At 41.1% G+C, this 27,823-nt stretch overlaps 1 protein-coding gene across 1 annotated transcript in view; it reads right to left on the bottom strand.

The window, feature by feature from the left end:
• Nucleotides 1-27,823, bottom strand: part of LOC139753528 (solute carrier family 22 member 13-like) — a 280,737-nt gene that overhangs the window by 138,820 nt on the left and 114,094 nt on the right. Inside the window, exon 5 of the mRNA XM_071670175.1 lies at nt 21,943-22,046. Coding sequence (XP_071526276.1) covers nt 21,943-22,046 — 104 coding nt within the window. The remainder of the gene's footprint in view (nt 1-21,942; nt 22,047-27,823) is intronic.

Below are 27,823 nucleotides of genomic sequence, written 5' to 3'. Positions count from 1 at the left end.
AGTGGTGAGAGTAAGTGAACTTGGAAAGGAGACTTGCATGAATGAATACCAGGAATGACTGAGTGCATAATGACAAAATTTGAGAACAAATGACGTGAGGGGAGTGGGTGAGGAATAGGATATATTTAGGGAAGCGGTGATGGCATGTGCAAGAGATGCTTGCAGCATTCGAAAAATGGGATGTGGGCAGATTGAAAAGGGTAGCAAGTGGTTGGACAAATCAGTGAAATTGCTAGTGAAAGAGGATAAGAAAGGCATTGGCACGGTATTTACAAGGATGGAGTGCAAATGCTTGTGAGATGTATGAGAAACGGCAGGAGGTTAAGATGAAGGTGCAGAGGATGAAAATGAGGGAAATTAGAGATGGGGTGAGAGAGTATCATCAAACTTTAGGGAAAATGAAAGATATGATTTGGAATGAGTTAAATAATATGAGAAAGACAGGAGAACAAATGGGTCATAGGTGAAGGGAAAAAAAGGAGGAGTGATAACTGTTAGTGATGGAGTGAGTATTTTGAAGGACTGCTTGATGTGTTTGATGATTAAGTGGCAGACGTAGGGTGTTTTGGTTGGAATGGTATGCGACATAAGAGAGTCAGGAAGAATGTATTGGTGAAAAGAGAAGTGATGAAAGCCTTGCGGATGATGAAATCCGGAAAGGCAGCGGGATTGGATGGCATTGCAGTTGAATCAATTAAGGAAGGACTTGACTGTGATGTTGATTGGTTGGTAAGGATATTCAATGTATGTCTGGATCATGGTGAAGTGCCTGAGGACTGAAGGAATGCATGCATAGTGAAATTGTGTAAAGGCAAAGGAGATAAATGAAAATGTTCAAACTAAAGAGACATAAGTTTGTTGAGTATACCTGGAAAAATGGATGGTAGGGTACTGACTGAGAGGGTAAAGGCATGTACAGAGTATCAGACTGGGGAGAAGAAGTGAGGTTTCAGAAATGGTAGAGGATGTGTGGATCAGGTGTTTGCTTTAAAAAATGTGTGTGAGAAATACTTAGAGAAACAGATGGCTTTGCATCAGGCAGTTATGGATCCGGAGAAAGCATATGGTAAGGCTGATATTTTTTGGAAGGTTCTTATGAATATATGGTATGGGAGGTAAGCCGCTATAAGCAATGAATTTGTATCAAGGTTGTAAGGCATGTGTACGAGTAAGAAGAGAGGAGAGTTATTTGATTACAGTAAAGTTCAGTATGCGCCATGGGTGTGTGATGTCGCTATGGTTGTTTAATTTGTTTATGGATGGGGTGGTTAAGGAGGTAAATGCAAGAGTTTTGGAGAGAGGGGCAAGCATAAAGTCTGTTGGGGATGAAAGGTACTGTGAAGTGAGTCAATTGTTGTTCGCTGATGATACAGCTCTAGTGGGGGATTCGACTGAGAAAGTGGAGAATTTTGTGAATGAGTTTGCAAGAATGTATGAAAGGAGAAAGTTGAGCGTAAATGTGAGTGAAAGCAAGTTTGTTAGCTATAGAAGAAGGGTTTTAGGACAAGTTAGTTACGATATAAATTTGAATGGAGATAAATTGGAGGAAGTGAAGTGTTTAAGATATCTGTGAGTGGAGTTGGCACCTAATGGAACCATGAAAGCGAAAGTGATTCATAGGGTGAAGGAGGAGGCGAAGTTCTGGGAACGATAAAGAATGTGTGGAAGGGGAGAACGTTATCTCGGGGAGCAAAATGGGTATATTTAAAGGAATAATAGTCCCAACAATGTTATATGGTTGTGAGGTATGGGCTATAGATAGGGTTGTGCGGAGGAGGGTGGATGTGTTGGAAATGAGATGTTTGAGGACGATTTGTGGTGTGAGGTGGTTTGATCGAGTAAGTAATGAAAAGGTAAGAGGTATGTGTGATAATAAAAAGAGTGTGGTTGAGAGAGCAGAAAAGGGTGTATTGAAATGGTTTGGACACAGAGAGAGAATGAGTGAGGAAAGATTGAAAAAGGGATAAGTATTTGTTAGATGTGAAGGGAACAAGGAGAAGCGGGAGACCAAATTGGAGGTGGAAGGATGAAGTGAAAGAGGTTTTGAGCGATCGGAGGCTGAACATGCAGGAATGTGAAAGTTATGTACGGAATAGTGTGAATTGGAACGATGTGATACGATGAGGTCAACATGTTGTCGTTAGGCTGAACAAAGGTATGTGAAACGTTTGGCGTATACCATGGAAAGGAATATGCGGCCTAGGAATGGATAGTGAGCTGTGTTTTCGGTTCATTACACATGATAGGGAGAGAATGAAGCTGAGCGGATATGGCCTCTCTTCAATTGTTTCCTAGTGCTACCTCGCTGATGCGTGAGGATGCAACATACAATGAATTAAGAAGAAATCCCATAGACGCTGTTAATTCGCACTTTACTAAACATTACCAAACATGTATGAACATATCAAAACACGTAAGCCAAACTATCCAGCAAGACCCATGGTGAATTTTGTGGCTCAATCACTTATAAGTTCTCAAAATAGTTTTTTCTTAATAAGCCCACTACTTGGTAATATATCAGATTCCAGTATCAAGAACAACGTAGATTTAGTTAACAAGCTTAATGATATCCATATCAATTTTGATTTCAAATTCATAAGTTTTGATAACTCACCCTTGTACACAAAAGTACCAGTTAATGGCATCTTAGAATATTTCGTTGGTGTCTTTGATTTACCTATTTCAAATAACTTTTACATTGAATTTATAAGATTGTGTGTAAAAAAAAAAGTGTATTTCAATTGAATAGAGAACATTATGCTCAGAAATTTGGTATGGCGATAGGTAATCCACTTTCACCAGTATTAGGTAATCTTTTTAAGGAGTCATTTGAAACAAATTGCTAAAGGATATCTTACCCTCCAAGGCAATTTGAAATAAATGTGTAGATGACGTACATTGTGTTTGGTCAACAAACGAAAATTTACAAACATTTCTCCCCTTGCTTAATGATTTAATATTCCATCAACTTTACTGTTAAAGTGGAAAATAATGGTAAGTTACCTTTTATAGATTGCATGATCCATAGGGATAGAAACATGATTGACTTTAGCATATTCAGTTATTATATTAGATGAGATGACAGCTTATATTCTTAATACCTTCCACAGAGCATCTCTATCAACTCTATCATATGCCTTCTCCAGATCCATAAATGCTACATACAAATCCATTTGCTTTTCTAAGTATTTCTCACATACATACTTCAAAGCAAACACCTGATCCACACATCCTCTACCACTTCTGAAACCACACTGCTCTTCCCCGATCTGATGCTCTGTACATGCCTTCACCCTCTCAAGCAATACCCTCCCATATAATTTCCCAGGAATACTCAGCAAGCCTATACGTCTGTAATTTGAGCACTCACATTTATCCCCTTTGCCTTTTTACAATGGCACTATGCAAGCATTCCGCCAATCCTCAGGCACTGCACCATGAGACATACATACATTAAATAACATTACCAACCAGTCAACAATACAGTTACCCACTTTTATAATAAATTCGACTACAATATCATCCAAACCCGCTGCCTTGCCGCCTTTCATCTTACGCAGAGTTTTTACTACCTCTTCTCTGTTTACCAAATCATTTTCCTTAACGTTCTCACTTTGCATACCAACTCGACCAAAACACCCTATATCTGCCACTCTGTCATTAAACACATTCAACAAACCTTCAAAATACTCACTCCATCTTCTCACATCACCATTACTTGTTATCACCTCCCCATTAGCCCCCTTCACTGAAGTTCCCATTTGCTCCCTTGTCTTACGCACTTTGTTTACCTCCTTCAAAACATCTTTTTATTCTCTCTAAAATTTAATGATAGTCTCACCCCAACTCTCATTTGCCCTGTTTTTCACCTCTTGAACTTTTTTCTTGACCTCCTGCCTCTTTCTTTTATACATCTCCCGCTAATTTGCATTATCTATCTGCAAAAATAGTCCTAATGCCTCTCTCTTCTCTTTCACTGATAATCCAACTTCTTCATCCCGCCACTCACTATCCTTTCTAATCTGCCTACCTCCCACGCTTCTCATGCCACAAGCATCTTTTCCGCAAGCCATCACTGCTTCCCTAAATACATTCCATTCCTCCCCCACTCCCCTTACGTCCTTAGTTCTCACCTTCATCCATTCTGTACTCAGTCTCTCGTGGTACTTCCTCACACAAGTCTCCTTCCCAAGCTCACTTACTCTTACCACTCCTTTCACCCCAATATTCTCCCTTCTTTTCTGAAAGCCTCTACAATTCTTCACCTTCGCCTCCACAAGATAATGATCAGGCATCCCTCCAGTTGCACCTCTCAGCTTATTAACATCCAAAACTCTCTTTCCCGCGCCTATCAATTAACACGTAATCCAATAACGCTCTCTGGCCATCTCTCCTACTGACATATGTATACTTATGTATATCTCTCTTTTTAAACCATATATATATATATATATATATATATATATATATATATATATATATATATATATATATATATATATATATATATATATATATATATATATATATATATATATATATATATATATATATATATATATATATATATATATATTATCCCTGGGGAGAGGGGAGAAAGAATACTTCCCACGTATTCCCTGCGTGTCGTAGAAGGCGACTAAAAGGGAAGGGAGCGGGGGGCTGGAAATCCTCCCCTCTCGTTTTTTTTTTTTTTTTTTTTTTTTTTCTTAAATTTTCCAAAAGGAAGGACAGAGAAAGGGGCCAGGTGAGGATATTCCCTCAAAGGTCCAGTCCTCTGTTCTTGACGCAACCTCGCTAATGCGGGAGATGGCGAATAGTATGAAAGTATGAAAGATATATATATATATATATATATATATATATATATATATATATATATATATATATATATATATATATATATGTTTTTTTTTTGCTTTGTCGCTGTCTCCCGCGTTTGCGAGGTAGCGCAAGGAAACAGACGAAAGAAATGGCCCAACCCACCCCCATACACAAGTATATACATACGTCCACACACGCAAATATACATACCTACACAGCTTTCAATGGTTTACCCCAAACGCTTCACATGCCCTGATTCAATCCACTGACAGCAAGTCAACCCCGGTATACGACATCGATCCAATTCACTCTATTCCTTGCCCTCCTTTCACCCTCCTGCATGTTCAGGCCCCGATCACACAAAATCTTTTTCACTCCATCTTTCCACCTCCAATTTGGTCTCCCTCTTCTCCTCGTTCCCTCCACCTCCGACACATATATCCTCTTGGTCAATCTTTTCTCACTCATTCTCTCCATGTGCCCAAACCATTTCAAAACACCCTCTTCTGCTCTCTCAACCACGCTCTTTTTATTTCCACACATCTCTCTTACCCTTACGTTACTTACTCGATCAAACCACCTCACACCACACATTGTCGTCAAACATCTCATTCCCAGCACATCCATCCTCCTGCGCACTACTCTTTCCATATCCCACGCCTCGCACCCATACAACATTGTTGGAACCACTATTCCTTCAAACATACCCATTTTTGCTTTCCGAGATAATGTTCTCGACTTCCACACATTCTTCAAGGCTCCCAGGATTTTCACCCCTCCCCCACCCTATGATCCACTTCCGCCTTCATGGTTCCATCCGCTGCCAGATCCACTCCCAGATATCGAAAACACTTTACTTCCTTCAGTTTTTCTCAATTCAAACTTACCTCCCAATTGACTTGACCCTCAACCCTACAGTACCTAATAACCTTGCTCTTATTCACATTTACTCTTAACTTTCTTCTTTCATATACTTTACCAAACTCAGTCACCAGCTTCTGCAGTTTCTCACATGAATCAGCCACCAGCGCTGTACCATCAGCGAACAATAACTGACTCACTTCCCAAGCTCTCTCATCCCCAACAGACTTCATACTTACCCCTCTTTCCAAAACTCTTGCATTTACCTCCCTAACAACCCCATCCATAAACAAATTAAACAACCATGGAGACATCACACACCCCTGCCGCAAACCTACATTCACTGAGAACCAATCACTTTCCTCTCTTCCTACATGTACACATGCCTTACATCCTCGATAAAAACTTTTCACTGCTTCTAACAACTTGCCTCCCACACAATATATTCTTAATACCTTCCACAGAGCATCTCTATCAACTCTATCATATGCCTTCTCCAGATCCATAAATGCTACATACAAATCCATTTGCTTTTCTAAGTATTTCTCACATACATTCTTCAAAGCAAACACCTGATCCACACATCCTCTACCACTTCTGAAACCACACTGCTCTTCCCCAATCTGATGCTCTGTACATGCCTTCACCCTCTCAATCAATACCCTCCCATATAATTTACAAGGAATACTCAACAAACTTATACCTCTGTAATTTGAGCACTCACTCTTATCCCCTTTGCCTTTGTACAATGGCACTATGCATGCATTCCGCCAATCCTCGGGCACCTCACCATGAGTCATACATACATTAAATAACCTTACCAACCAGTCAATAATACAGTCATCCCCCTTTTCAATAAATTCCACTGAAATACCATCCAGACCTGCTGCCTTGCCGGCTTTCATCTCCCGCAAAGCTTTTACGACCTCTTCTCTGTTTACCAAATCATTTTCCCTAACACTCTCATTTTGCACACCACCTCGACCAAAACACCCTATATCTGCCACTCTATCATCAAACACAATGGGAATGTCTTGAGAGTAAAGTCAGGGGTTAGTGAGAGGACAAGAGCAAGGGAAGGAGTAGCAGTACTCCTGAAACAGGAGTTGTGGGAGTATGTAAATGCTCGATTAATATGGGTAAAACTGAAAGTTGATGGCGAGAGATGGGTGAGTATTGGTGCATATGCACCTGGGCATGAGAAGAAAGATCATGAGAGGCAAGTGTTTTGGGAGCAGCTGAATGAATGTGTTAGTGGTTTTGATGATCGAGACCGGGTTATAGTGATGGGTGATATGAATGCAAAGGTGAGTAATGTGGCAGTTGAGGGAATAATTGGTATACATGGGGTGTTCAGTGTTGTAAATGGAAATGGTGAAGAGCTTGTAGATTTATGTGCTGAAAAAGGACTGCTGATTGGGAATACCTGGTTTAAAAAGGGAGATATACATAAGTATACGTATGTAAGTAGGAGAGATGGCCAGAGAGCGTTATTGGATTACATGTTAATTGACAGGCACGCGAAAGAGATACTTTTGGATGTTAATGTGCTGAGAGATGCAAATGGAGGGATGTCTGATCATTATCTTGTGGAGGCTAAGGTGAAGATTTGTATGGGTTTTCAGAAAAGAAGAGTGAATATCGGGGTGAAGAGGGTGGTGAGAGTAAGTGAGCTTGGGAAGGAGACTGTGTGAGGAAGTACCAGGAGAGACTGAGTACAGAATGGAAAAAGGTGAGAACAATGGAAGTAAGGGGAGTGGGGGAGGTATGGGATGTATTTAGGGAATCAGTGATGGATTGCGCAAAAGATGCTTGTGGCATGAGAAGAGTGGGAGGTGGGTTGATTAGAAAGGGTAGTGAGTGGTGGGATGAAGAAGTAAGAGTATTAGTGAAAGAGAAGAGAGAGGCATTTGGACGATTTTTGCAGGGAAAAAATGCAATTGAGTGGGAGATGTATAAAAGATAGAGACAGGAGGTCAAGAGAAAGGTGCAAGAGGTGAAAAAGAGGGCAAATGAGAGTTGGGGTGAGAGAGTATCATTAAATTTTAGGGAGAAAAAAAAAGATGTTCTGGAAGGAGGTAAATAAAGTGAGTAAGACAAGTGAGCAAATGGGAACTTCAGTGAAGGGCGCAAATGGGGAGGTGCAAAGTGAGAGGGTTAGGGAAAATGATTTGGTAAACAGAGAAGAGGTAGTAAAAGCTTTGCGGAAGATGAAAGCCGGCAAGGCAGCAGGTTTGGATGGTATTGCAGTGGACTCTATTAAAAAAAGGGGTGACTGTATTGTTGACTGGTTGTTAAGGTTATTCAATATATATATGACTCATGGTGAGGTGCCTGAGGATTGGCGGAATGCGTGCATAGTGCCATTGTACAAAGGCAAAGGGGATAAGAGTGAGTGCTCAAATTACAGAGGTATAAGTTTGTTGAGTATTCCTGGCAAATTATATGGGAGGGTATTGATTGAGAGGGTGAAGGAATGTACAGAGCATCAGATTGGGGATCAGATTGGGGAAGAGCAGTTTGGTTTCAGAAGTGGTAGAGGATGTGTGGATCAGGTGTTTGCTTTGAAGAATGTATGTGAGAAATACTTAGAAAAGCAAATGGATTTGTATGTAGCATTTATGGATCTGGAGAAGGCATATGATAGAGTTGATAGAGATGCTCTGTGGAAGGTATTAAGAATATATGGTGTGGGAGGCAAGTTGTTAGAAGCAGTGAAAAGTTTTTATCGAGGATGTAAGGAATGTGTACGTGTAGGAAGAGAGGAAAGTGATTGGTTCTCAGTGAATGTAGGTTTGCGGCAGGGGTGTGTGATGTTTCCATGGTTGTTTAATTTGTTTATGGATGGGGTTGTTAGGGAGGTGAATGCAAGAGTTTTGGAAAGAGGGGCAAGTATGAAGTCTGTTGGGGATGAGAGAGCTTGGGAAGTGAGTCAGTTGTTGTTCGCTGATGATACAGCGCTGGTGGCTGATTCATGTGAGAAACTGCAGAAGCTGGTGACTGAGTTTGGTAACGTGTGTGAAAGAAGAAAGTTAAGAGTAAATGTGAATAAGAGCAAGGTTATTAGGTACAGTAGGGTTGAGGGTCAAGTCAATTGGGAGGTGAGTTTGAATGGAGAAAAACTGGAGGAAGTGAAGTGTTTTAGATATCTGGGAGTGGATCTGGCAGCGGATGGAACCATGGAAGCGGAAGTGGATCATAGGGTGGGGGAGGGGGCGAAAATTCTGGGAGCCTTGAAGAATGTGTGGAAGTCGAGAACATTATCTCGGAAAGCAAAAATGGGTATGTTTGAAGGAATAGTGGTTCCAACAATGTTGTATGGTTGCGAGGCGTGGACTATGGATAGAGTTGTGCGCAGGAGGATGGATGTGCTGGAGGTGAGATGTTTGAGGACAATGTGTGGTGTGAGGTGGTTTGATCGAGTAAGTAACGTAAGGGTAAGAGAGATGTGTGGACATAAAAAGAGCGTGGTTGAGAGAGCAGAAGAGGGTGTTTTGAAATGGTTTGGTCACATGGAGAGAATGAGTGAGGAAAGATTGACCAAGAGGATATATGTGTCGGATGTGGAGGGAACGAGGAGAAGTAGGAGACCAAATTGGAGGTGGAAAGATGGAGTGAAAAAGACTTTGTGTGATCGGGGCCTGAACATGCAGGAGGGTGAAAGGAGGGCAAGGAATAGAGTGAATTGGAGCGATGTGGTATACCAGGGTTGACGTGCTGTCAGTGGATTGAATCAGGGCGTGTGAAGCGTCTGGGGTAAACCATGGAAAGCTGTGTAGGTATGTATATTTGCGTGTGTGGACTTATGTATATACATGTGTATGGGGGTGGGTTGGGCCATTTCTTTCGTCTGTTTCCTTGCGCTACCTCGCAAAGGCGGGAGACAGCGACAAAGCAAAAAAAAAAAGAAAAAGAATATATATATATATATATATATATATATATATATATATATATATATATATATATATATATATATATATATATATATTATATATTTACTCTGTCGCTGTCTCCCGCGTTAACGAGGTAGCGCAAGGAAAAAGACGAAAGAATGGCCCAACCCACCCACGTACACATGTATATACATCCACGTCCACACACGCAAATATACATACCTATACATCTCAATATACACATATATATACACACAGAGACATATACATATATCCACATGTACATAATTCATACTGTCTGCCCTTATTCATTCCATCGTCACCTCGCCACATATGGAATAACAACCCCATCCCCCCTCATGTGTGCGAGGTAGCGCTACGAAAAGACAACAAAGGCCGCATTCGTTCACACTCAGTCTCTAGCTGTCATGTAATAATGCACCGAAACCATAGCTCCCTTTCCACATCCAGGCCCCACAAAAATTTCCATGCTTTACCCTAGACGTTTCACATGCCCTAGTTCAATCCACTGACAGCACGTCAACCACGGTATACCACATCGTTCCAATTCACTTTATTCCTTGTACGCCTTTCACCCTCCTGCATGTTCAGGCCCCGATCACTAAAAATCTTTTGCACTCCATCTTTCCACCTCCTATTTGGTCTCCCACTTCTCCTCGTTCCCTCCACTTCTGACACATATATCCACTTCGTCAATCATTCCTCACTCATTCTCTCCATGTGACCGAACCATTTCAAAACACCCTCTTCTGCTCTCTCAACCACACTCTTTTTATTTCCACACATCTCTCTTACCCTTACATTACTTACTCGATCAAACCACCTCGCACCACATATTGTCCTCAAACATCTCATTTCCAGCACATCCACCCTCCTGCGCACAACTCTATCGATAGCTTACGCCTCGCAGCCATACACCATTGTTGGAACCACTCTTCCTTCAAACATACCCATTTTTGCTTTCCGAGATAATGTTCTCGACTTCCAAACATTCTTAAAGGCTCCCAGAATTTTCGCCCCCTTCCCCACACTATGATTCACTTCCGCTTCCATGGTTCCATCCGCTGCCAGATCCACTCCCAGACATCTAAAACACTTTACTTCCTCCAGTTTTTCTTCATTCAAACTTACCTCCTAATTGACTTGACCCTCAACCCTACTGTACCTAATAACCTTGCTCTTATTCACATTTACTCTTAACTTTCTTCTTTCACACAATTTACCAAACTTAGTCACCAGCTTCTGAAGTTTCTCACATGAATCAGCCACCAGCGCTGTATCATCAGCGAACAACAACTGACTCACTTCCCAAGCTCTCTCATCCACAACAGACTTCATACTTGCCCCTCTTTCCAAAACTCTTGCATTCACCTCCCTAACAACCCCATCCATAAACAAATTAAACAACCATGGAGACATCACACACCCCTGCCGTAAAACTACATTCACTGAGAACCAATCACTTTCCTCTCTTCCTACACGTGCACATGCCTTACATCCTCGATAAAAACTTTCACTTGTTCCAACAACTTGCCTACCACACCATATATTCTTAATACCTTCCACAGAGCATCTCTATCAACTCTATCCACACTGCTCTTCCCCAATCTGATGCTCTGTACATGCCTTCACCCTCTCAATCAATACCCTTCAATATAATTTTCCAAGAATACTTAACAAACATATACCTCTGTAATTTGAGCATTCACTCTTATCCCCTTTGCCTTTGTACAATTGCACTATGGAAGCATTCCGCCAATTCTCAGGCACCTCACTATGAATCATACATACATTAAATAACCTTACAAACCAGTCAACAATACAGTCACACCCTTTCTTAATAAATTCCACTGCAATACCATCCAAACCTGCTGCCTTGCCGGCTTTCATCTTCCTCAAAGCTTTTGCTACCGCTTCTCTGTTTACCAAATCATTTTCCCTAACGCTCTCACTTTGCACACCACCTCGATCAAAACACCCTATATCTGCCACTCTATCATCAAACACATTCAATAAACCTTCAAAATACTCACTCCATCTCCTTCTCACATCACCACTTCTTGTTATCACCTCCCCATTAGCCCCCTTCACTGAAGTTCCCATTTGCTCCCTTGTCTTACGCACTTTATTTACCTCCTTCCAAAACATCTTTTTATGCTCCATAAAATTTAATGATACTCTCTCACTCCAACTCTCATTTGCCCTCATTTCACCTCTTGCACCTTTCTCTTGACCTCCTGCCTCTTTCTTTTATACATCTTCCACTCATTTGCATTTTTTCCCTGCAAAAATCGTCCAACTGCCTCTCTCTTACCCTTTCTAATCAGCCCACCTCCCACGCTTCTATTACCACAAACTTCTTTTGCGCAAGCCATCACTGCTTCCCTAAATACATCCATTCCTCCCCACTCCCCTTACCTCCTTTGTTCTCACCTTTTTCCATTCTGTACTCAGTCCCTCCTGGTACTTCCTCACACCAGTCTCCTTCCCAAGCTCACTTACTTTCACCCCTCTTTTCACCCCAACATTCTCTCTTCTTTTCTGAAAACCCATACAAATCTTCACCTTCGCTTCCACAAGATAATGATCATACATCCCTCCAGTTGCACCTCTCAGCACATTAACATCCAAAAGTCTCTCTTTCGCGCGCCAATCATTTAACACGTAATCCAATAACACTCTCTGGCCATCTCTCCTACTTACATACGTATACTTATGTATATCTCGCTTTTTAAACCAGGTATTCCCAATCACCACTCCTTTTTCAGCACATAAATCTACAAGCTCTTCACCATTTCTATTTACAACACTGAACACCCCATGTATACCAATTATTCCCTCACCTGCCACATTACTCACCTTCGCATTCAAATCACCCATTACTATTACCCGGTCTTGTGCATCAAAGCCACTAACACACTCATTCAGCTGCTTCCAAAACACTTGCCTCTCATAATCTTTCTTCTCATGCCCAGGTGCATATGCACCAATAATCACCCATCTCTCTCCATCAACTTTCAGTTTTACTCATATCAATCTAGAATTTACTTTCTTACACTCTATCACATACTCCCACAAACCCTGTTTCAGGAGTAGTGCTACTCCCTCCCTTGCTCTTGTCCTCTCACTAACCCCTGACTTTACTCCCAAGACATTCCCAAACCACTCTTCCTCTTTACCCTTGAGCTTCGTTTCAATCAGAGCCAAAACATCCAGGTTCTTTTCCTCAAACATACTACCTATCTCTCCTTTTTTCTCATTTTGGTTACATCCACACACATTTAGACACCCCAATCTGAGCCTTCGAGGAGGATGAGCACTCCCCGCGGGACTCCTTCTTCTGTTTTCCCTTTTAGAAAGTTAAATACAAGGATGGGAGGATTTCTTGCCCCCCGCTCCCGTCCCCTTTAGTCGCCTTCTACGGCACCCGAGGAATGCGTGGGAAGTATTCTTTCTCCCCTATCCCCAGCGATATATATATATATATATATATATATATATATATATATATATATATATATATATATATATATATATATATATATATATTTTTCTTTTTTTTTTTATACCTCGTCGCTGTCTCCCGCGTTTGCGAGGTAGCGCAAGGAAACAGACGAAAGAAATGGCCCAACCCCTCCCCATACACATGTACATACACACGTCCACACACGCAAATATACATACCTACACAGCTTTCCATGGTTTACCCCGGACGCTTCACATGCCTTGATTCAATCCACTGACAGCACGTCAACCCCTGTATACCACATCGCTCCAATTCACTCTATTCCTTGCCCTCCTTTCACCCTCCTGCATGTTCAGGCCCCGATCACACAAAATCCTTTTCACTCCATCTTTCCACCTCCAATTTGGTCTCCCTCTTCTCCTCGTTCCCTCCACCTCCGACACATATATCCTCTTGGTCAATCTTTCCTCACTCATTCTCTCCATGTGCCCAAACCACTTCAAAACACCCTCTTCTGCTCTCTCAACCACGCTCTTTTTATTTCCACACATCTCTCTTACCCTTACGTTACTTACTCGATCAAACCACCTCACACCACACATTGTCCTCAAACATCTCATTTCCAGCACATCCATCCTCCTGCGCACAACTCTATCCATAGCCCACGCCTCGCAACCATACAACATTGTTGGAACCACTATTCCTTCAAACATACCCATTTTTGCTTTCCGGGATAATGTTCTCGACTTCCACACATTTTTCAAGGCTCCCAAAATTTTCGCCCCCTCCCCCACCCTATGATCCACTTCCGCTTCCATGGTTCCATCCGCTGACAGATACACTCCCAGATATCTAAAACACTTCACTTCCTCCAGTTTTTCTCCATTCAAACTCACCTCCCAATTGACTTGACCCTCAACCCTACTGTACCTAATAACCTTGCTCTTATTCACATTTACTCTTAACTTTCTTCTTCCACACACTTTACCAAACTCCGTCACCAGCTTCTGCAGTTTCTCACATGAATCCGCCACCAGCGCTGTATCATCAGCGAACAACAACTGACTCACTTCCCAAGCTCTCTCATCCCCAACAGACTTCATACTTGCCCCTCTTTCCAAAACTCTTGCATTTACCTCCCTAACAACCCCATCCATAAACAAATTAAACAACCATGGAGACATCACACACCCCTGCCGCAAACCTACATTCACTGAGAACCAATCACTTTCCTCTCTTCCTACACGTACACATGCCTTACATCCTCGATAAAAACTTTTCACTGCTTCTAACAACTTGCCTCCCACACCATATATTCTTAATACCTTCCACAGAGCATCTCTATCAACTCTATCATATGCCTTCTCCAGATCCATAAATGCTACATACAAATCTATTTGCTTTTCTAAGTATTTCTCACATACATTCTTCAAAGCAAACACCTGATCCACACATCCTCTACCACTTCTGAAACCACACTGCTCCTCCCCAATCTGATGCTCTGTACATGCCTTCACCCTCTCAATCAATACCCTCCCATATAATTTACCAGGAATACTCAACAAACTTATACCTCTGTAATTTGAGCACTCACTCTTATCCCCTTTGCCTTTGTACAATGGCACTATGCACGCATTCCGCCAATCCTCAGGCACCTCACCATGAGTCATACATACATTGAATAACCTTACCAACCAGTCAACAATACAGTCACCCCCTTTTTTTATAAATTCCACTGCAATACCATCCAAACCTGCTGCCTTGCCGGCTTTCATCTTCCGCAAAGCTTTTACTACCTCTTCTCTGTTTACCAAATCATTTTCCCTAACCCTCTCACTTTGCACACCAACTCGACCCAAACACCCTATATCTGCCACTCTGTCATCAGACACATTCAACAAACCTTCAAAATACTCATTCCATCTCCTTCTCACATCACCACTACTTGTTATCACCTCCCCATTTACGCCCTTCACTGAAGTTCCCATTTGCTCCCTTGTCTTACGCACCCTATTTACCTCCTTCCAGAACATCTTTTTATTCTCCCTAAAATTTACTGATAGTCTCTCACCCCAACTCTCATTTGCCCTTTTTTTCACCTCTTGCACCTTTCTCTTGACCTCTTGTCTCTTTCTTTTATACTTCTCCCACTCAATTGCATTTTTTCCCTGCAAAAATCGTCCAAATGCCTCTCTCTTCTCTTTCACTAATACTCTTACTTCTTCATCCCACCACTCACTACCCTTTCTAAACAGCCCACCTCCCACTCTTCTCATGCCACAAGCATCTTTTGCGCAATCCATCACTGATTCCCTAAATACATCCCATTCCTCCCCCACTCCCCTTACTTCCATTGATCTCACCTTTTTCCATTCTGTACACAGTCTCTCCTGATACTTCCTCACACAGGTCTCCTTCCCAAGCTCACTTACTCTCACCACCTTCACCCCAACATTCACTCTTCTTTTCTGAAAACCCATACTAATCTTCACCTTAGCCTCCACAAGATAATGATCAGACATCCCTCCAGTTGCACCTCTCAGCACATTGACATCCAAAAGTCTCTCTTTCGCACGCCTGTCAATTAACACGTAATCCAATAACGCTCTCTGGCCATCTCTCCTACTTACATAGGTATACTTATGTATATCTCGCTTTTTAAACCAGGTATTCCCAATCATCAGTCCTTTTTCAGCACATAAATCTACAAGCTCTTCACCATTTCCATTTACAACACTGAACACCCCATGCATACCAATTATTCCCTCAACTGCCACATTACTCACCTTTGCATTCAAATCACCCATCACTATAACCCGGTCTCGTGCATCAAAACCGCTAACACACTCATTTAGCTGCTCCCAAAACACTTGCCTCTCATGATCTTTCCTCTCATGCCCAGGTGCATATGCACCAATAATCACCCACCTCTCTCCATCAACTTTCAATTTTACCCATATTAATCGAGAATTTACTTTCTTACATTCTATCACATACTCCCACAACTCCTGTTTCAGGAGTATTGCTACTCCTTCCCTTGCTCTTGTCCTCTCACTAACCCCTGACTTCACTCCCCAGACATTTCCAAACCACTCTTCCCCTTTACCCTTGAGTTTCGTTTCACTCAGAGCCAAAACATCCAGGTTCCTTTCCTCAAACATACTACCTATCTCTCCTTTTTTTACATCTTGGTTACATCCACACACATTTAGGCACCCCACTCTGAGCCTTCGAGGAGGATGAGCACTCCCCGCGTGACTCCTTCTTCTGTTTCCCATTTTAGAAAGTTAATACAAGGAGGGGAGGATTTCTGGCCCCCCGCTCCCGTCCCCTCTAGTCGCTTTCTACGACACGCGAGGAATACGTGGGAAGTATTCTTTCACCCCTATCCCCAGGGATAATATACATATACATACACACACACACACACACACACACACATACACACACATACGCACATACACACACACACACACACACACACATACATATACATATGAAAAATGTAAGAAACAATTTAGAAAACAAACTTTTAGCTTGAAAAGAATGAAAAAAAAATGAACGTCACATAATGGATCAACCTCTGGCTATGGAAAAGGAAATGTACAATTTATTCACACAAACGTCAATAGCAGTTCTCATCAATTTCACCACTGAATCAATAAGCTTCAATGTCTAAGCTACATTTTTCTCCAACTTCACTATTTTCTTGTCAAAACACCATGCATGAAAACTATCACTCCAGTAACACAACTATAAACATTTACTTCCCCTTTAAAAAGTTCTGGGGAACATATTTACCAAAATATGTGATTGATTAATCACATATTTACCAAATGGCGTCCTAGCTTCGTCTCTTCGATGCATATAAACTGACTGTTATATTTCTGTCTTGTGTCTCCCCTGATGATGTGATTATTACACGAAAGTGCACTTGGGAACTTTTCGTGTTTCATTTTCCCCGTGGACTCATAGGAATATATATATATATATATATATATATATATATATATATATATATATATATATATATATATATATATATATATATATATATATATTATACTTTATCGCTGTCTCGCGCGTTAGCGAGGTAGCGCAAACAAACAGACGAAAGAATGCCCAGCTCACCCACATACGTATGTATATACATACACGTCCACACGGCCCTTCACCGATTATCCATTTGTTCTCTTGTTTTACGCACTTTATGTACTTCCTTCCGAAACATCTTTTTATTTTCCATAAAATTCAATGATACTCTCTCACCCCAACTCTCATTTGCTCATTTTTCATTCTTGCACCTTTCTCTTGACCTCTTGCCTCTTGATATACATCTCCCAGTCATTTGCACTATTTCCCTGCAAGAATCACCCAAATGCCTCTCTCTTCTCCTTCACTAATAATATTACTTCTTCATCCCACCACTCACTACCCTTTCTAATCTGCCCACCTCCCACCTTTCTCATGCCACAAGCATCTTTTGTGCAAACCATCAATACTTCCCTAAATACATTCCATTCTTTCCCCACTCCCCTTACGCCCTTTGTTCTCGCCGTTTTCCATTTTTACTCAGACTCTCCTGGTACCTCCTCACACAAGTCTCCTTTCCAAGCTCACTTACTCTCACAACTCTCTTCACCCGAACATACTCTCTTCTTTTCTGAAATCCTCTACAAATCTTTACCTTCGTCTCCACTAGATAATGATCAAACATCCCTTCAGCAACAATAATATGTCTTGCATCGCTGCTTCTAGCAACTTACCTCCCACACAATATACTTTTAAAACATCCCATAAAGTATTCTTATCAACTCTATCATATGCCTTTTCCAGATATATAAATGATGCAAATTCATCTTTCTTTTAAGTATTTTCCGCACACATACTTCAAAAGAAACTCTTGATCCACACATCTACTACTTCTGAAAGTATACTGTTCTTCCACGATCTGATGCTCTGTACGTGCCTTCACCCTATCGATCAATACCCTCCCATATAATATTCCAATGATACTCAACAAATTTATGGCTTTGTATATATAAAACCTATCTATATCCCTTTGCCCTTGTTCAATGGCACTATATGTGCATTCCTTCATTCATCAGGCACTTCACCGTACATATATGATCCATACATCCATTGAATATCCTTACCAACTAATCAACAACACAGTCATCCCCTTTCTTAATATATTCAAATACAATACCATCCAAGCCCGCCGCCTTGCTGGATTTCATCTTCCGTACGGTTTTTACCACTTCTTCTCTCTTAACCAAACAATTTTCCATACCCCTCCCACTTCTCCCACCATCCCGATAAATACACCCTACATCTGCTCCCCTATCATTAAAAACATTCAACAGACTTTGAAAATAGCCACTCCATCTCCTTCTTACTTCGTCACTACCTCTTATCACTTCCCCCATTTGTTCTGTGGTCTAACGCTCATTATTCACCTCCTTCGAAAATATCTTTTTATTCTCAATAAAGTTTATTGATGCTCTCTGAACTTAACTCTCATTAGCCCTTTTTTCAGCTTGTGCACCTTCCTTTTCATCTCATGCGGCTTTTCTTAATACATTTTCTAGTCATTTGCACTCTTTCCTTGTAAGTATCGTCCAAACGCCTCTCTTTTTTCTTTTACTAACAATTTTGCTTCTTCCTCCCATCACTCACTGCCCTTTCTGATCTGCCCACCTTTCTCATGCCACATGCATCTTTTGCACATGCCATCACTGCTTCCCTAAAGACCTCCCAATACTCACCTACACCCTCACGTCATTTCCTCTCACCTTTTGCCATTCTACATTCAATCTCTTCTGGTGCATACTCATACAAATCTCTCCAAGCTCACTTACTCTCACCACTCTCTTCTCCCCAACATTTTCCCTTCTGAAAATCTCTACAAATCTTCACCTTCGCCTACACAAGATTGTGATCAGACATCCTACCTGCTGCCGATCTCAGCACATGAACTTCCAAAAGTCTCTCTTTTACATGCCTATCATTAACACGCTATCCAGTAATGCCCTTTGACCATCTCTCCTACTCATATACGTATACTTATGTATATCTATCTTTTTTAAACCAAGTATTCCTAATCGCCAGTCTTTTTTCAGCACACAAATCCACGAGCCCTTCACCATTTTCATTTGTAACACTGAATATCCCATGTACACCATTTATACCCTACTCATCTTTCCATTAAAATCACATTTCACTATAACCCGGTCTCGTGCACCAAAGCTGCTGACACACTTAGCTGCTCCCAAAACACATGCCTCTCATGATCTGTCTCCCCATGACCAGGTGCATAAGCACCAATAATCACCCATCTCTCTCCATCAACTTTCAGTTATACCCACATCAATCTAGACTTTACTTTCATACTCTCTGTCACACAGTCCTCCAATTCTGCGACAGGGGTTTGTGATGTCCTTATGGTTGTTTATTTTGTTTATGAATGGGGTGGGTTGGGAAGTGAAAGCAAGAGTTTTGAAGAGAGGAGCGGTATGCAGTCTGTTGTGGATGTCAGGGCTTGGGAAGTGAGTCAGTTGTTGTTCGTGTGTGATACAGCGCTGGTGGCTGATTCAAGTAAGGAACTGCAGAAGTTGGTGACTGAGTTTGGAAAAGAGTGTGAAAGGAGAAAGTTGAAAGTAAATGTGAATAAGAGCAAGCTTATTAGGTTATTAAGTTTAAATGGAGAAAAATTTTAGAAAGCAAAGTGTTTTAGATATCTTGGAGTGGACTTCGCATTGAATTGAACAATGGAAACGCGAGTGAGTTACTGGGTGGGGGAGGGGGTGAATATTCTGGGTGCGATGAAGAATGTGTAGAAAGTGAGATCGTTATCTCGGAGAGCAAAAATGGGTATGTTGGAAGGAATAGCAGCTCCAACAACATCATATGGTTGCGGGTTATGGACGGGTTTGTGCGGAGGAGGGTGGATGTGTTGGAAATGAAATGTTTGAGGACAATATGTGGTGTGAGGTGGTTTATTCGAGTAAGTAATGAAAGGGTAAGAGAGATATGTGGTAATTAGATGAGTGTGGTTGAGAGAGCAGAAGAGATTGTTTCGAAATGATGTGGTCATATAGAGAGAATGAGTGAAGAAAGATTGACAAAGAGGATATATATGTCAGAGATGGAGGAACTAAAGAGAAGCGGGAGAACAAATTGGTGGTGGAAGGATAGAGTGAAAAGGATTTCTCAGCGATCGGGACCTAAACATAAAGGACCGTGAGTGGCGTGCAAGGAACAGAGTGAATTAGAACGATGTGGTATACCGGGGTCGACGTGCTGTCAACAGACTGAACAATGGCATGTGAAACGTTTGGGGTAAACCGTGGAATAATATGGGGGCTTTGGTTTCGGTGTATTACATATGACAGCTAAAGACTTAGTGTGAACGAATGTGGCCTTTTTTGTCTGTTTTCCTGAGGCTATCTCGCTGAAGCAAGGGGTAGCGATACTGTTTCCTATGAGGCGGGGTAGTGCCAGGAATAGACGAGGACAAGCAAGTATGGATATGTACAAGTGCATATATGTATATGACTTTCTATGTCTATGTATATGTGTGAATATGTGCTGTTGTCTGCTGATGATACAGCGCTGGTGGCTGATTCCAGTGAGAAACTACAGAACCTGGTGACTGAGTTTGGAACAGTGCGTGAAATAAGAAAGCTAGGAGGAGATGTGAATAAGAGCAAGGTTATTAGGTACAGTAGGGTTGAGGGACAAATCAATTGGGAGGTAAATTTGAATGGAGAAAAACTGGAGGAAGTGATGTGTTTTAGATTTCTGGGAGTGGATTTGGCAGCGGATGTAACAATGGAAGCGGAAGTGAGTCATAGGGTGGGGGAGGGAGCAAAGGTTCTGGGAGCGTTGAAGAATGCGTGGAAGGCGAGAACGTTATCTCGGAGAGCAAAAATGGGTATGCTTAAAGGAATATTGGTTTCAACAATGTTATATGGTTGCGAGGCAGGGGCCATAGATGGGGTTGTGCGGAGGAGGGTGGATGTGTTGGAAATGAAATGTTTAAGGACAATATGTGGTGTGAGGTGGTTTGATAGAGTAAGTAATGAAAGGGTAAGAGAGATGTATGGTAATGAAATGAGTGTGGTTGAAAGAGCAGAAGAGAGTATGTTGAAATGGTTTGGACACATGGAGAGAATGAGTGAGGAAAGATTCACAAAGAGGATATATCTGTTAGAGGTTTAGGAAAGAAGGAGAAGCGGGAGAGCAGATTGGAGGTGGAATGATGGAGTAAAAAAGATTTTGAGGTACCGTGGCCTGAACATACAGGAGGATTAAAGGCGTGTAAGGAATAATGTAAATTGGTACGATGTTGTATGCCTGGGTGGACGTACTGTCCATGGATTTAACCAGGGTATGTGAAGCTTCTTGGGTAATACGTGGAATGGTCTGTGGTGCCTGAATGTGGAAAGGGAGCTGTGGTTTCGGTGCATTACACATGACAGCTGGAGACTGAGTGTGAACGAATGTGGCCTTTGTTGTCTGTTCCTGGCGCTGCCTTGCTGGAGGAGGAGAGGGGGATGGATGCTTATTCGTGTGAGGCAGGGTGGCGACGGAAATTGATGAAGGCAGCAAGTATGGATATGTACATGTGTATATATGTATGTTTGTGCATGTATGTACACGTTGAAATGTATAGGTATGTATATGTGCGTCAGTGGGCGTTTATGCATATACATGTGTATGTGGGTGGGTTGGACCATTCTTCGTCTGTTTCCTTGCGCTACCTCGCTAACACGGAGAACGGAGGTTACGTATAATGGAAAAAAAATTATATAGAACTTTTTGGACGAGTTTGAAGAAATGTAAATAGCAATAACCTACCGAACAACTTACCTGTCAAGGAGGTAGCTGGAGATGATGGCGCCAATGAGTCTGCCCACCTGTACTGCTGACTGTGTGGTCGGGTACAGTGCCCGCCGCTCACACACCAGGTCCCACTGCCATCGTACGAGTCATCATAAGTATAATGGGCCACCATAACCGTTACGAGCCACCGAATTTTGAAGGATCATCGTGGATGTCAGAGGTCACACGGGACCAATATGCAAGAAGAATCAACATGAGAGTCAAAGATTATAATGAGCAACATACATGTTCAATTGGGGGTCACAGTTTAACATAATACCTTAAAGGTTTAACAAGAAGTGGTTGGAGTCACAAGAAGTTTTGCGGTTCACTAGCAACGTTTTGACTATGGAAGTTAGAGACTACAAGATGTGTCATAGGTTACCAGGAGCGCCATGGGTTACTAGAACTTACTGGGTCACCATTAAAGTAATGCCACCAGAAATGTTATTGGCCACCAGGAACTTGATATTTCTTTAGTAGTATCTTGTGTTCCCGGAAGCATATTGAGTCACTAGAAGCGTCATTCGTCCCCAGGATGAGTCACGGGTCATCATAAGTTTCATGAGTCACCAAGAGCGTCATGGGTTACCAGAGTTATAATGGGTGACCGGAAGGAGACTTTGTGAGGAAGCACCAGGGGAGATTGAGTTAAGAATGGCAAAAGGTGACAGCAGATGACGTGAAGGGAGTGGCTGGGGAATAGGATGGGAAGCAATGATGGCTTGCGCAAAAGATGCATGTGGCATGAGAAAGGTGAGAGGTGGGCAGATTAGCAAGGGTAGTGAGTGATGGAATGAAGAAGGAAGGCTATTAGTGAAAGGGAAGAGAGAGGCGTTGGACGATACTTGCAGGGTCGCAGTGCAAATGACTGGGAGAGGCAAGAGGTGAAGAGAAAGGTGTAAGAAGTGAAAAAGAGGGCAAATGACACTCGAGGTGAGAGAATATCATTAAATTTCAGGGAGAATAACGTGTTTTGGAAGGAGGTATACAAAGTGTGTAAGACAAGAGAACAAATGGGAACATCGGTGAAGGGGTAAGTGAGGAGGTAATAACAAGTACTGATGAAATGATAGGGGAGATGGAGTGAGTATTTTGAAAGTTTGTTGAATGTGTTTCATGACAGAGTGGCACGCGTAGGGTGCTTCGGTTGGGTGTTGTGCGGAATGAGAGGGGTTAGGGAGAATGGTTTGGTGAAGAGATAAGACGTGGTGAAAGCTTTGCGGAAGATGAAAGCCAGCAAGGCGGCGCGTTTAGATGGTATTACCATGAAATTTATCAAAATAAGGTGGCTGTGTTGTAAATTGATTGGTAAGGATATTCAGTGTACATATGGATCATAGTGAGGTGCCAGAGTATTGGCGGAAGGCATGCATAGTGCCATTGCAAAAAGGCAAAGGGGATAAATTTCAGTGCAGAAACTACAGAGGCACAAGTTTCTTTAGTATATATATATATATATATATACATATATATATATATATATATATATATATATATATATATATATATATATATATATATATATATATATATATATATATATATATATATTTTCTTTCAAACTATTCGCCATTTCCCGCATTAGCGAGGTAGCGTTAAGAACAGAGGACTGGGCCTTTGAGGGAATACCCTCACCTGGCCCAATTCTCTGTTCCTTCTTTTGGAAAATTGAAAAAAAAAAAAAAAACCGGGAGGGGAGGATTTCCAGCCCCCCGCTCCCTCCCCTTTTAGTCGCCTTCTACGACACGCAGGGAATACGTGGGAAGTATTCTTAATCCCCTATCCCCAGGGATAATATATATATATATATATATATATATATATATATATATATATATATATATATATATATATATATATATATATATATATATATATATATATATATTTATATATATATATATATATATATATTTATATATATATATATATATATATATATATATATATATATATATATATATATATATATATATATATATATATATATATATATATATATATATATATATGTGTGTGAATAAGAGCAAGGTTATTAGGTACAGTAGGGTTGAGGGTCAAGTCAATTGGGAGGTGAGTTTGAATGGAGAAAAACTGGAGGAAGTGAAGTGTTTTAGATATCTGGGAGTGGATCTGGCAGCGGATGGAACCATGGAAGCGGAAGTGGATCATAGGGTGGGGGAGGGGGCGAAAATTCTGGGAGCCTTGAAGAATGTATGGAAGTCGAGAACATTATCTCGGAAAGCAAAAATGGGTATGTTTGAAGGAATAGTGGTTCCAACAATGTTGTATGGTTGCGAGGCGTGGGCTATGGATAGAGTTGTGCGCAGGAGGATGGATGTGCTGGAAATGAGATGTCTGAGGACAATGTGTGGTGTGAGGTGGTTTCATCGAGTAAGTAACGTAAGGGTAAGAGATATGTGTGGAAATAAAAAGAGCGTGGTTGAGAGAGCAGAAGAGGGTGTTTTGAAATGGTTTGGGCACATGGAGAGAATGAGTGAGGAAAGGTTGACCAAGAGGATATATGTGTCGGAGGTGGAGGGAACGAGGAGAAGAGGGAGACCAAATTGGAGGTGGAAAGATGGAGTGAAAAAGATTTTGTGTGATCGGGGCCTGAACATGCAGGAGGGTGAAAGGAGGGCAAGGAATAGAGTGAATTGGAGCGATGTGGTATACCGGGGTTGACGTGCTGTCAGTGGATTGAATCAAGACATGTGAAGCATCTGGGGTAAACCATGGAAAGCTGTGTAGGTATGTATATTTGCGTGTGTGGACGTATGTATATACATGTGTATGGGGGGGGTTGGGCCATTTCTTTCGTCTGTTTCCTTGCGCTACCTCGCAAACGCGGGAGACAGCGACAAAGTATAAAGAAAAAAAAAATAATATATATATATATATATATATATATATATATATATATATATATATATATATATATATATATATGTATATATATATATATATATATATATATATATATATATATATATATATATATATATAAAAATATATATGGTGACTGAGTTTGGTAAAGTGTGTGAAAGAAGAAAGTTAAGAGTAAAGGTAAATAAGAGCAAGGTTATTAGGTACAGTAGGGTTGAGGGTCAAGTCAATTGGGAGGTAAGTTTGAATGGAAAAAACTGGAGGAAATAAAGTGTTTTAGATATCTGGGACTGGATCTGGCAGCGGATGGCACCATGGAAGCGGAGGTGAATCATAGGGTGGGGGAGGGGGCGAAAATCCTGGGAGCCTTGAAGAATGTGTGGAAGTCGAGAACATTATCTCGGAAAGCAAAAATGGGTATGTTTGAAGGAATAGTGGTTCCAAAAATGTTGTATGGTTGCGAGGCGTGCGTTATGGATAGAGTTGTGCGCAGGAAGGTGGATGTGCTGGAAATGAGATGTTTGAGGACAATGTGTCGTGTGAGGTCGTTTGATCGACTATGTAATGTAAGGGTAAGAGAGATGGTTGGAAATAAAAAGAGCGTGGTTGAGAGGGCAGAAGAGGGTGTTTTGAAATAGTTTGGGCACATGGAGAGAATGAGTGAGGAAAGATTGACCAAGAGGATATATGTGTCGGAGGTGGAGGGAACGAGGAGAAGTGGGAGACCAAATTGGAGGTGGAAAGATGGAGTGAAAAAGATTTTGCGTGATCGGGGCCTGAACATGCAGGAGGGTGAAAGGAGGGCAAGGAATAAGTAAATTGGATCGATGTGGTATACCGGGGTTGACGCGTTGTCAGTGGATTGAATCAGGGCATGTGAAGCGTCTGGGGTACACATTGGAGAGTTGTGTAGGTATGTATATTTGCGTGTGAGGACGTGTATGTATATACATGTGTATGGGGGTGGGTTGGGCCATTTCTTTAGTCTGTTTCCTTGCGCTACCTCGCAAACGCGGGAGACAGCGACAAAGCAATAAAAAAAAAGAAATATATATACATATATATATATATATATATATATATATATATATATATATATATATATATATATATATATATATATATATATATATATATATATATATAAAAATCAATGAGTTGTAGGGTGTCAGGGAGCGAGTGCGTTTTTTTGGGGACAGCATGTATATATCCACATAAGTGCCCACATACGCACATATACATACATATCAACATATGTGAGTACATTTTTGGGGGGCACCCTGTGTGTATATATCCCTGGGGATAGGGGAGAAAGAATACTTCCCACGTATTCCCTGCGTGTCGTAGAAGGCGACTAAAAGGGGAGGGAGCGGGGGGCTGGAAATCCTCCCCTCTCGTTTTTTTTTTTTTTATTTTCCAAAAGAAGGAACAGAGAATTGGGCCAGATGAGGGTATTCCCTTAAAGGCCCAATTCTCTGTTCTTAACGCTACCTCGCTAATGCGTGAAATGGCGAATAGTTTGAAAGAAAAGAAAGAAATATATATATATATATATATATATATATATATATATATATATATATATATATATATATATATATATATATATATATATATATATATATATATATATATATATATATATATATATCTATATATATATATATATATATATATATATATATATATATATATATATATATATATATATATATATATATACATATATACAGTCACCCCCTTTTTTAATAAATTCAACTGCAATACCATCCAAAGCTGCTGCCTTGCCGGCTTTCATCTTCCGCAAAGCTCCCACTACCTCTTCTCTCTTTACCAAATCATTTTCCCTAACCTTCTAACTTTACACACCACCTCGACCAAAACACCCTATATCTACCACTCTATCATCAAACACATTCAACAAACCTTCAAAATACTCACTCCATCTCCTTCTCAAATCAACACTACTTGTTATCACCTCCCCATTTGCCCCCTTCACTAAAGTTCCCATTTACTACCTTGTCTTACGCACTTTATTTACCTCCTTCCAAAACATCTTTTCATTCTCCCTAAAATTTAATGATACTCTCTCACCCCAACTGTCATTTCCCCTCTATTTCACCTCTTGCATCATTCTCTTGACCTCCTGTCTCTTTCTTTTATACATCTCCGACTCATTTGCATTTTTTTCCTGCAAAAATCGTCCAAATGACTCTCTCTTCTCTTTCACTAATAATCTTACTTCTTCATCCCACCACTCACTACCCTCTCTAATCGACACACCTCACATGCTTCTCATGCCACAAGCATCTTTTGCGCAAGCCATCACTCCTTCACTAAATACATCCAATTCCTCCCCCACTCCCCTTTCCTCCTTTGTTCTCACCTTTTTCCATTCTGTACTCAGTCCCTCCTGGTACTTCCTCACGCAAGTCTCCTTCCCAAGCTCACTTACTCTCACCACCCTCTTCCCCCTAACATTCTCTCTTCTTTTTTGAAAACCCCCACAAATCTTCACCTTTCCCCCAAGAAAACGACAGACATCCCCCCATTGCCCTCCCCATTAACATCCAAAAATCCTCCTTTTGCGCGCCTGTCAATTAAAAGTAATCAAAACGCTGTCTGGCCACCTCCCACTTTTATACGTATACTTATATAATCTCGCTTTTTAAAAACCCTTTTATTCCCCAACACCATCCTTTTTCCAGCACATAAAAAATTTCAAGATTTCACCTTCCTTTTTCACACAACAACCTGTAAACCAAACCCATCCTTCCACATTTCTCACCTTTTTCATTTAAATTACCCTCACAAAAAACCCGGTCTTTTGGGATAAAAAAACCCCCAACCACTTCATTCAGCTGCTCCCAAAAAACTTTCCCCTCATGATCTTTCTTCTCGCCCAGGGGATTCACCCTAATCCCCATGTCTCCCCCCAAAATTTTAGTTTTTTCCCCGTTTAATTTTTAATTTTTCTTCT

The sequence above is a fragment of the Panulirus ornatus genome, chromosome 14, assembly GCF_036320965.1.
Source record: "Panulirus ornatus isolate Po-2019 chromosome 14, ASM3632096v1, whole genome shotgun sequence".
Taxonomy (NCBI): Eukaryota; Metazoa; Arthropoda; class Malacostraca; order Decapoda; family Palinuridae; genus Panulirus; species Panulirus ornatus.
Note: the sequence above shows the minus strand (reverse complement) of the source record. Positions and strands in the feature narration are given on the sequence as shown.